At 38.6% G+C, this 10882-nt stretch overlaps 1 protein-coding gene across 1 annotated transcript; it reads left to right on the top strand.

Annotated features, from left to right (window-relative positions):
• Positions 1-2404: 2404 nt before the first annotated feature.
• LOC146317687 (uncharacterized) lies at positions 2405-6658 on the top strand. Its single transcript, XM_084731327.1, has 10 exons — positions 2405-2492; positions 2909-3058; positions 3326-3552; positions 3656-3792; positions 3971-4064; positions 4767-4878; positions 5203-5429; positions 5571-5745; positions 5858-5988; positions 6341-6658. The coding sequence occupies exons 1-10, from the start codon at positions 2405-2407 to the stop codon at positions 6656-6658; spliced, it is 1659 nt and encodes a 552-aa protein (XP_084587453.1).
• Positions 6659-10882: the final 4224 nt, after the last annotated feature.

Here is a 10882-nt window from a genome sequence, read left to right as displayed (position 1 = left end):
GTGTTAGAATTGCACCCTTGGTGGAGTCAAATGTAACAGCTGTAGGAGGCAATTTGCTTGTGTGTTTAGTATTTGTTTAGTGCTTTTATGCCTTTAATTTGTAGGATAGCTGATGATATGACAGGAAAAGTGGAGAGCATTGGGGGAATGACATGCAGCAAAGGGCCATACCCATAGCTGCTGCAGAGGACTCACAGCCTCAGTACACGGGTCAGTTGCTCTACCAACAGTGCTACCAGGCAACCTAGGACGTCATACTAACCCACTGTTTCTCAAATAAAATCACATCTCAAATAACCACTTTACTGCTGTAGAGTCTAATATTGTTACTTAAAATAAATATATATATTTTTCATATGGTTCAAGTTCTTTTAGATGTCAGGCATCTTATGCATTCAAACCAAAAGTCTATTTCTATGCTTAGGGAAGACAAGGTAACAATTCTCTTGTTAACTAGATTTGAATTGTTTAAATTCAGTTAAAAGTCATTTAAATTTAGTAAAATTTACTTTAGTTTAAATTGCTAATCAACTTTAGACTGCAGAAGAAAAGTAATGCGCATCCAAACAGCAACTTTCATAACTTTTTTTTTTTAAACTTCTGCCCAGATGAAATTATCCTGCCCAGAGAGAGACGTGTCATCACTCTACCTTGTGTCTGATTGGAGGGACTGAGTGTGTTACTATCCCCCCTGTTAAATCTGCCCCTGGTCTCCCCTATTCTGCAATTTCTAAAGCAATCTGAACTGGCCTCTGCTTATTCATTATTCATACACAGGAAAAATGAGAGAGTAATTTTTTCAGAGTTACCATTATTTTCCTCTAAAAGAGTATTTTTTATTCATTTTGGATTGTAATTATTTCCAGTGGCCACTAGAGTAGGAGGAAAAAAATAGAGAAAATCCTACTGGAGTAATATCAAGAACACGCCCACTAATGTTTCTTAGGTTTCGTTTCTGCCGCCATCTGTTATCCCTGCAGTGGAAGGTCGAGGTGAAGTGGTGGACGGCGGTAAGCCAGGTAAGTCAGCAAAGTAGCTTACTAAACGGTTTTATTTAAGATAAAATGTCAGCAGAATTTTTGTTGGCTTGCTTGAAAGGTAATGCTTGTGAGTAACATTGCAGCTGGCGAGTTTGTGGGTCTCACACACTGCATAACTGCCAATGTCGATGCTAACGTTAGCTTCAGTACAAATTGTTAGCTAGATGTGAATTTAAACCGAGCCTCACTCACGTTAGCTTAATTTACCACGTGTTTTTACTGAGCTTACTGTTTATTGACCATTTTATCGAAGAAGGTTTTAGTTGTGCTCTCGGTTAGTAAGTGTGTTTAAATTTATTTTTTTATGGGCCAGTCTTGTATGTGTGGACTGTTTTCTCTGCTGTTTGGTTAGCAAGCACGTGTGTTTTACTCTGAGTTGAGTCATGACGTTTTACCGGACTTGTTCATAGGTTTTTAAGTGGGGTTTTTTGTGTGGACAGTTAGCAAGCACGTGTATTTTACTCTGAATTGAGGCATTTACACGACAGTTTTAATTGCTTTTCGGTTAGCTAGCTAACCTACACATGGACCGTTAGCAAGCAAGCACGTGTATTTTACTCTGAATTGAAGCATTTACACCGCCCGTTTAAATTGCTCTTTGGTTAGCTAGTTTTTTGGGGGGGTTTTGTGGACCGTTTTCACCTGCTGTTTGGTTAGCAAGCATGTGTATTTTACTCTGAATTGAGTCTTGTAACTTTAACCTAAGGTTACGGTTTTACCTGCTCTTCGGCTAGCAAGTGTTTTTTTTGTGTGTGTGTTGTAAGACACAAATGGAGACATTGGCTGTGAGGAACACTCATCCGTTACACAAATAAGTTGTGTATTTCCCCGTGTAGCAATGAGTGGAATGGAATTATGCGAGGTTTACGTGGTGAACTCAAATGAAAATGGTTCCCCAACCATTCTTCCAATAGCAGCTCAGAGATGTGGTGTTGTGGTGTGTGCTGGCGCAGCAGCAACATTACGTTTGGTAGGTAAATGCATTTTTGTATTTATTGTCTTTCTTTTAGCCTTTGTCTTTAATGATCTGAAATTTTTATGTTTTATTTTATTGTATTTCTAAGTTCTTGTAAAGCACCTTGAATTGCCTTGTGTATGAATGGTGCTATACAAATAAAATTGCCTTGCCTTGCCTATGTGAATTGAAACGCATGTTAACACATTTGAAGCACCCAACGAGAAAAATAATTATTTTACCCAGCTTTCAAACAGCATTTAATTAGGTGCAAATGCAGAGTGGTATGGAGCCTACCTGTAGATGGGGCTTTTGTAGTACTTAAGCTAATTGTAGCATTCAATGCATGAATTGTTGTGCTCGATATCATCTTAGTAACTGTTTTATTTTTTATTTTTTCCCATAAAGGATGCAGGCTGTAAGAGTGAAGTACAGAGACCGCCAGAAATACATTTGTTATGAAGGGCAACTGACCTTCAAATCATTTTTGGAGTGTGGTAAGTGAAAAAAATTGCACAACCTCATGTGTAAATTAGTGGTGCTGTCTTATTATTATTATTATTATTATTATTATTATTATTATTATTACTATTATTATTATTACTGTCAAGGACCCTTAGAAGTATATGTATTTGATTTTGGAATCTCTAAATGTTGTTTCGTGTACCCTGAGAAAAAGAATTATTTGAGTTAGAAAAATCTTCATGATTTAAAAAAAAAATAAAATGCAGATCTACAAGCTCAGCATGGCACTCGTGCTACAGTATGAGCTTGCAGATCTGCTATTTTTGGAGTATAAGATCCTTGTTAAGTGGTTCGGATCTAAAGTGACGCTGATGTGACCTTTTAATAAAAATAAGATTAATTACACAACAGAATATCAGTCTTGTGCAATATTGTTTTGTCTTCACAGTTTCCAAGAAATTTGACATTCCTACCTTGGACCTAAAAGTCTATGATGATTTAAACACTGAAGTTGATGAGGATGCATTTGCGTTTCTTGTAACAAAACCAGACCTGGGTGTGCTTGAGGTGTGTTTGTCCAAGGGCTCAGATTTTGGCGGTGAGTCACTTTTTAACTTGGAGTCTTATAATCCATACAATCCTGGCTAACCTTGTAATGCAACATAGTAAAGAGAGACTTACCCATGTTGCATGACATTTTGAATAATTACCTCTTCTGACACTTAAGAAAGCATCTGAGGAATAACTAGCTTGGTGTGTGGATCCATCCTAATCTAACGTGATCTTTACATTACTCTTATCACAGATTATCCCCTCTTGCTAGTGACATGTTATTATAATCACACCTGTTATGTCAACATGCTAGATTCAGTGAGCCCCTCTACAAGCCACTCCATTGCCAGCAGCAGCAGCTCCTTTCTCAGCTCTGGTGCAGAAAATGAAGGGGACTCAGAGGACACCATCATTTTGCAGTCTAGTCCTGCCCAAAGAAACAGAGATGACCTGACTCGTCTTGCTCAGGTAAGCTTTGCAGATGGAGTGATCAAGATGGTGATTCTGATAAAAAAAGGGGAGGGGGAGTGGCCAAGTAAAGTTGCAGAGAAATACGGGGCATGGCTAACATTTTTATCACTGTAAATGTAATTGGCCACCAAATCCCTGTGTCCCTTCCCTCTTTTTTCCCCCACACACTTAGATCATTGAAAACATTCTGAGGGAGAAACCTGGTGGAGAGAGGATCCTTACAGAGTATGCTCGGAAAAAAAGCCTAACAGATTCCAGAAGACGTGACATGGTGAAGATATTGGTTGCACACATGGCGAGTGAACATGGGTATGTTGTCATGTAATTAACATCCAACCCAAACATTTATGATTTTATTTGGTACAGACCAAATGCAGAAGGCATCGGCATAGCAGTACTTTTGTTTGGATCTCTCTGTGTGTGTGTGTGTGTGTGTGTGTGTGTGTGTGTGTGTGTGTGTGTGTGTGTGCGCGTGCGCGCACTGTAGGACGAGTCCTTCAAGGCGTGTTAAAGAGGACTACGCAAAGGGCATCACTGCCTTGTTTCCATACCTGGCCGATCCCCAGGGCACTTTGGGCTATGTAAGTACATAAAACAAGTCTAACCTTTTAATCAATACTTCTAGTATTGATCCAAAAACCGAGTGAGATTTCAACCAAATATTAAAGGGATAGTTCAGGTCTTTTGACATGAATCTGTATGGCATCCTCATCAGCAGTGTAGCGCATCAATAGTGACTTACCACCGACTGCGTCCTGTGAGCGGAGTTCTGGCCTGGTTTTGGTGTTGACGAAGGTAGTCCGGCTAGTTGTCTGGGGTCACGAAAATAAAGCGTTTTGCCTCTCAAAACAGTATGCGTTCAAAATAGCGCCAGGCGATTTTGAGGTCTGACTTTTTTGAGGACAGCAGTTTTGTGATGCAAATATATCACTCTTTTGAACGCATATTGTTTTGAGAAGCAAAACGCTTTATTTTCGTGACCCCAGGCAACTAGCCGGACTACCTTCGTCAACACCAAAACCAGGCCAGAACTCCGCTCACCGGATGCAGTCGGGGGTAAGTCACTGTTGATGCGCTACACTGCTGATGAGGATGCCATACAGATTCATGTCAAAAGACCTGAACTATCCCTTTAACATTTTTGTATGCTGACCCTTTCTCCTAACCTCAACAAGGTGAACACAGCACATTTCAGACTGGTTGACCTTGATTTTAGCAATTCTCCAGACAAGGACATGTTAGTTTTTTAAGGAGGAAAAATAAAACGCTTTCTTGGTTTTTAGGAGCAGTATTACAATCCAGTAGATGGGAGTGGATTTCTTGCATGGAGAGTGAAAACGCTTCAAAAAGAAGCCTCAGAGGGACAAAAGAAAAGAAACCCTCAGCCACTGACAGGTACATGATTTTGAGTGTAGTTAGATTTTTTTTAATGAGAATTCACATGTTAAATTCATTTTTAAAGGGCATTTTCAGTCACAGTGGATGTTTACCTCAGATATCAGGTCACCTTTGATCATTTAATTTCATACCATCCGTACTCCCAACTGCAGCGTGCAGACATTTTATATTCTGTTTTTGTTGAAGAATTTACAGTTTTTTTTTAATTTTCATTAATGAGCTCTGGACTAATTTTTAAAATTTCCTGGGGTCGCAAGTTCTGTCTTGTTGCGGTATGTGGTTTCACTGTTACAGGTCACTGTTCACTGGTAACTGTTACAGGTGGTCCAGATTCTGGTGACAGAACCCCCGTCAGTAAGGAAAACCAGCTAACCACGGAAACCCAGTGTCATGAGGCCATCGCACTCATGCAGCATACAACTGATGAAGCAATCATCAAGGAGAAGATGAAACAGACCTTCACCTATCGCCAAGCAATGGTTCATGACCCAGTGAAGTCCTCTGAAGTATTCACCACCTTTCCGAGATTTCTTGACATCACGGGAATGGTATGTCGCTCTTAAACTGCCTTGCATTAAAATCGAGCTGAAATGAAAAATGACCTTAAACAGATCACATCCCTGGTCATCCCTGGTGCATGTATTAACAATGTATGCCATGTTGTTTTCTGTTTTCCATCTTGTCTGCAGATAGAGCAGGATTTCAGTCTGATGTTTGGTGATGACATCTCTGCTAAGTTCCTGGAGAAGTGGCCTACTCACTACAGGCAGAAAGTCCTTGAACAAAGCCGTGGCCTCACCCAGACAAGCGACCTTGAAGATCTTCTTCATAACGCTGAATCCACAACAGAAGAACTGGATGATGGTACACTTGAATTAAAGAAATAATAATAATAATAATAAGAGGGAAATGGTTTTGAAACAAAAATATAAACAGTTTAGTAAAAATGTCTTTCTGAATTTTCTTGTATTTTCAGGATGGGACAGTGAGATGTCCTCCATCTTGCTCCTTATCCACCTCATGCCACCATCACCTCATGGCCGCAACAAGAGACCAGGAAAGCTCTCCGCCAGACAAGCCATTGACCACCTTGTGAAATTTATCAAGGTAATGTTACAGTTTAATTGAAGTTTAAGAAGGCTCACTGTTCTGGCCATAATATTAAACCTTAAAACTATACTCTTGTGAAATCATGCGATGACCATACTCATCTGTAATCAGTGAGGGCCCTGTGATATTTATCTGATTTTGCTCCCCACAGATCTATCATCAGCCTGAGATATGCTGATATGAATAAGTTTATTTCTTTTACATTTAGCAGAATAAAAAATATAAGGCTGAAAATGTTATGGTTCATCTTGCGTTTTGTTTCATTAAGTGATTCTGGTGATGATGATGGGGCCCTTAACTGCAACAGATTAATTTTAATAGCAAGACTAATTAAGTTTTCTTGTAACAGACTGGGACCAGTGTTGAGGGGCATCTGGACAGCATCACAGAGAGCCGTCAACCCTATCTACTGGCTGTGGGGACCCGGAGGAGCGCCATACACAAATATTTCATTGTGATTGACAAACATGCTATCCCGTGTCAGTCACCAGATTCTCTTGCCTCTTTTGACGAGCTTTTTAAAGCTCATTTTGTCTTCGCTACCTCATACAACAGGGATCTGGCCAATGTCTACCACTTCTTGCAAACCGCTGTTTACCAGATTGATGCTGCTACCACCAAGGTGAATCCCAGGGTCAAAGAGATGAGAGCTCGGATGCTGCACTGATTTTGATGCTTTGGTTTGGAGGGTTTTGATGCTATACTGCAAAGATCTATTTTGAGGGCTCTGATGCTGCACTGATTGTGATTGAGATGTTTTGTTTTATTTGCAAAGGCCCTCAGGCAAATGCCAATTCACTAATTAAGCACTTAAAGTTGATCCACGGACTTTGTTCAGGAAAGACACTTCGTCTGAAATGTGGTCAACTTGGTTGTTGTCATTTTTTTGGTACTTTTTCTGGGTTTCGAAAGCATCTTAAAGCACATGAACCTTGTGATGATCCTGGTGAAGGCCCCTCTACAACTGAAGATTTAGCCGGAAGTTTTGTTGATGACTTTCCATCAAACAGTGCCCCTTCTGACCCAGTCCTCCTTAATAAGAGTCTTGTAGACAGCTGTGCTGCAACAGTGGCTGAACTTAAAGTGGCAGGTGTAGGTGAAACAATCATTAATTCTTTGGTTACTTCAATGGAAGAGATTGTTGATGATATCCAAAATCAAGCAAAAGAATCTGTGAAGCAGTGTCTGTCTTTACATGAACCTATCAAAACTGAGGTTGAGTGTAAAATTGATCAGTGCTTTGAAAAAATTGAAAATCCCTTTGGTGTCTTAAATTCTGAAACTAAAAGAAGGCAGTATTTCACAGAGAAGTGGGGAAGGGTGGAACCCGTTGAATTTGTTCTTGGTACAAGATTTGATACACGGCGCAATCGGACTACTGGAACTTATGATCCAGCTGTTGTTACTGATAAATTTGTTTATATCCCAATTTTGAAAACATTAGACTTAATTTACAAACACCCGAAGATAAAAGAGATGATGCAGAGTCATTCCAGTTCAAGAGAAGATCTTCTTAATGACTTTTGTGATGGAGATCTTTTCAAGAGTCATCCTTTATTTTCAAAACAGAAGCATGCAATTCAGTTGCAACTTTTCTATGATGATTTTGAATGCGCAAATCCATTGGGCAGTAAAAAGGGAATACATAAATTAGGAGCAATCTATTTCACCTTACGTAATATTTCTCCAAAGCACAACTCAATGCTGCTTAATATTCATTTGGTCGCTTTATTCCATGCACAAGACATTAAAACATATGGCTTTTCTAAAATACTTGCTCCAATTGTGAAAGACATTAAAGAGCTGGAGACTAAAGGAATTCCGGTCCGACTGTATGAGGAAAATGTGTATGGAACTATTGTCCAAGTTACTGGTGATAACCTTGGCCTTCATGGTTTGTTTGGTTTCGTAGAATCATTCAGTGCCAGATATTGTTGCCGCTTTTGTCTTGCTGAGAAAGAGGACTTTCAGACAGAATTCACAGAAGATTCACCCAAGATAGTGATGCGAACTCAAGCACTTCACGCAGAACACTGCCAGATAATGGAGAAAACTGCTAGTCTTCCGTATGTGATGGGTGTTAAACGTTCTTGTGTTCTAAATTCCTTGCAGTACTTCAATACATGTGAAAACTTCTCTGTAGATATTATGCACGATATCTTGGAGGGCGTGGCACAATACGAAATGAAGCTGCTAATACTACACTTGATCAAAAACTACACAACATCAAAGGAAATAGACAGAAGAATTAAGAACTTTAACTATGGCTACATGGAACAAAACAACAAGCCACCTGCATTGAAGTTAGTAGAGGACTCAAATGACTTAGGTTTAAATGCGATCCAATCTTGGTGTTTACTTCGCAATCTACCACTTATATTTGGAGACTTGGTTTGTCGAGATGATCAACACTGGTATTTGCTTCTGTTGTTGCTTCAAATAGCAGATATTGTATTTTCTCCTATGTTATCAACTGGCATTACCATTTATTTGAAACATTTGATTTCAGAGCACCATGGGTTATTCAAGCATTTGTTTCCCAAAAAGAAGCTACTGCCAAAGCATCATTTTATGGTGCATTATCCTACATGTATTCGTAAAATTGGACCACTTTTGCATACCTGGTGCATGCGCTATGAAGCGAAGCACAATTTCTTTAAAAAGCAACTAAAAAGCTTCAAAAATATAACTAAAACATTGGCAAAGAAACACCAAAGTCAAGTAGCATATAGTTGGCAGATATTTGAGCCCGACAGACTGGTGCTTGGTCCAAGTAAAATGGTAGCTTTAAATGTGATGGACAGGGGCTGTGAGATAGCAGAGGCTCTTCAGGTAGCAATTGACACTAAGGTGTTAGATGTTAGATGGGCCAAACACCATGGAAATATGTATCGTCCAGGTTTAGTTGTTTGTCTGAAAGTGCTTAATGAGATGCCAGTTTTTCACAAAATCCACCATGTTGTTCTTAAAGATGAGAGGTTACTGTTGTTTACATTTGCACTACAAACAGTGTGTATGGATGAGCATTTTTATGCATTTAAAGTTGTGTGTACTGCAGATGGACCTCATGTTGTTGATGTCAAAGAGCTTTTGTGTTACAAAGCATTCGATATGCAGATGTCATACAATAATGATGATTCAAGTTCATTTATTGTTCCATACTGTTTCCTGTGATAAAAGAATCGCTAAGCTAACTATTGCACTGGGGATGAACAGTGGATTTCAGAATGTCTTTGCCCATAACTCAAATTCTAATTTATTTTTATTTTCTCCTCTTTTATCTGATACATCTAATCCACCCAATTTCAAAGAGCACATTGTGTCCAAATTGTGATGGCCCACCAATTGGGTGTGAATGTTTTGGCTGGGCTGATGGCTATTGCAGAAATTTACAGCCTTATCTGCAGCTACTGATGGTGTGGTGATAGTGTGCATACCTGTTTGCAATATTCTGTTTGTTTTATTATGAAATTATAGGGATGTGTCACCCTGAAAGACTTTTTTCCCCTCATATTGATTACCCTGCCTGTGGAGCCTTATTCATGGAGATTTTTGTTGCATGTATTATACAATGCTGTCATATTACAAAGGCCAAACATGTATATTATGAGTGCTCAGTGCATATGTTATGCATTTAAGAAAAATACAATTACATTGTTGAATTTTATTTCTTGTCTTTTTTATTTCAAACATTTTAATCCAGAGTTGTTATTATAATCAATATTGAGTAAAATACAACTCTTTATTGAGTGAAATAGAACTCTATTCATAGTAGAATTAGGCCTCTGTTTTGAGGCAGTTACTACTCTGTACAGAGTAAAATACAACTTTATTAATAGTAGAAATAGAACTCTTATGAGGCAGTTACTACTCTGAACAGAGTAAAATACAACTCTGTATTGAGTGAAATGGTGTTGGAGTTGTTCTCACTTTATGCTAAATTGAGTAAATTTTAATCTTGTGGAGTAAAATATGAACTCTCGATAGAGCAGAAATAACTCTGAAAATTTAACTCTTTGACGAGAGTAAATTTTACTCTTTTTGGACTGGGACCAAATACTATCTTTTTGGGAGTAAAATTTTACTCAAATTGAGTCAAATTAACTCTTCAAAATTTTCTGTGTACAAGAAATGCAAAACAGAAAAAAATATATTCAAACAGAAATGTCAGATTTTGATTATGAAATGAAATAAAATTGTCTAGCCATATAGTAAATAGGGAGGCTGGTTAAGAAAGCTTCTATAGATACAATCTATATTTGTATTAATACATAATATCATATTATCATGATATATTATTCTTATTATATGTTATTATTTTATATTTTTGACTTGTGATATGAAAGTATAGTATAACTTCTTATAGCGCGATCAGAGGAGCCCCAAACCTGTGAAGTGCCCCAGCAGCCAGTTTACAGGTTTTTTAATATGATCTTGGGGCGACCTCTGGTGGAGCGCGCAGTCATCACACGAGTCATTAGTGAAGTGGATCTTAGTGGATTTCCAGGTTTTACATGTCACTTGGTCTCCTGTAATAAGATCTTCCAGACTGTGTCACAAGTAAAACGACTCTCTTCTGTCTTATTTATGCATGCAGTTGCTGTCTACTGTTTCTAAAATAATTCTTAATGAAACAATCATCATGTAATTTTATTTGGGTCATTTAAAACAATGACTCTTGTGTTGTGTTTGTAACTTGCACGACAACAATTAAGTGCGGTGACTCACTGGCAGGAGGGTTTCTGTGTCCCAGCATCGCTGCCATTCCTGTGACTGACTGAGCAGGCTGCTTTCTTCAACGCGTGTCACTGCTGAGGGAGTGATAAGCAAACAGGAACTGCTTGTACAGTGACATACGCCTGGATAAACGAAACAAAACCGTCAGGGATCA

The sequence above is a fragment of the Lutjanus erythropterus genome, chromosome 12, assembly GCF_056507025.1.
Source record: "Lutjanus erythropterus isolate fLutEry1 chromosome 12, fLutEry1.hap2, whole genome shotgun sequence".
In the NCBI taxonomy this organism is placed as follows: Eukaryota; Metazoa; Chordata; class Actinopteri; order Lutjaniformes; family Lutjanidae; genus Lutjanus; species Lutjanus erythropterus.
This window is presented reverse-complemented; position numbering and strand designations above follow the sequence as displayed.

Coding starts and splice junctions, on each gene's coding strand:
- LOC146317687 (XM_084731327.1), top strand. CDS start 2,405: ATGCAGGCTGTAAGAGTGAAGTACAGAGACCGCCAGAAATACATTTGT. Junction 3,553..3,655: donor AGGGGGAGTGGCCAAGTAAA/GTTGCAGAGAAA, acceptor CCACACACTTAG/ATCATTGAAAACATTCTGAG. Junction 4,065..4,766: donor CCCAGGGCACTTTGGGCTAT/GTAAGTACATAA, acceptor CTTGGTTTTTAG/GAGCAGTATTACAATCCAGT.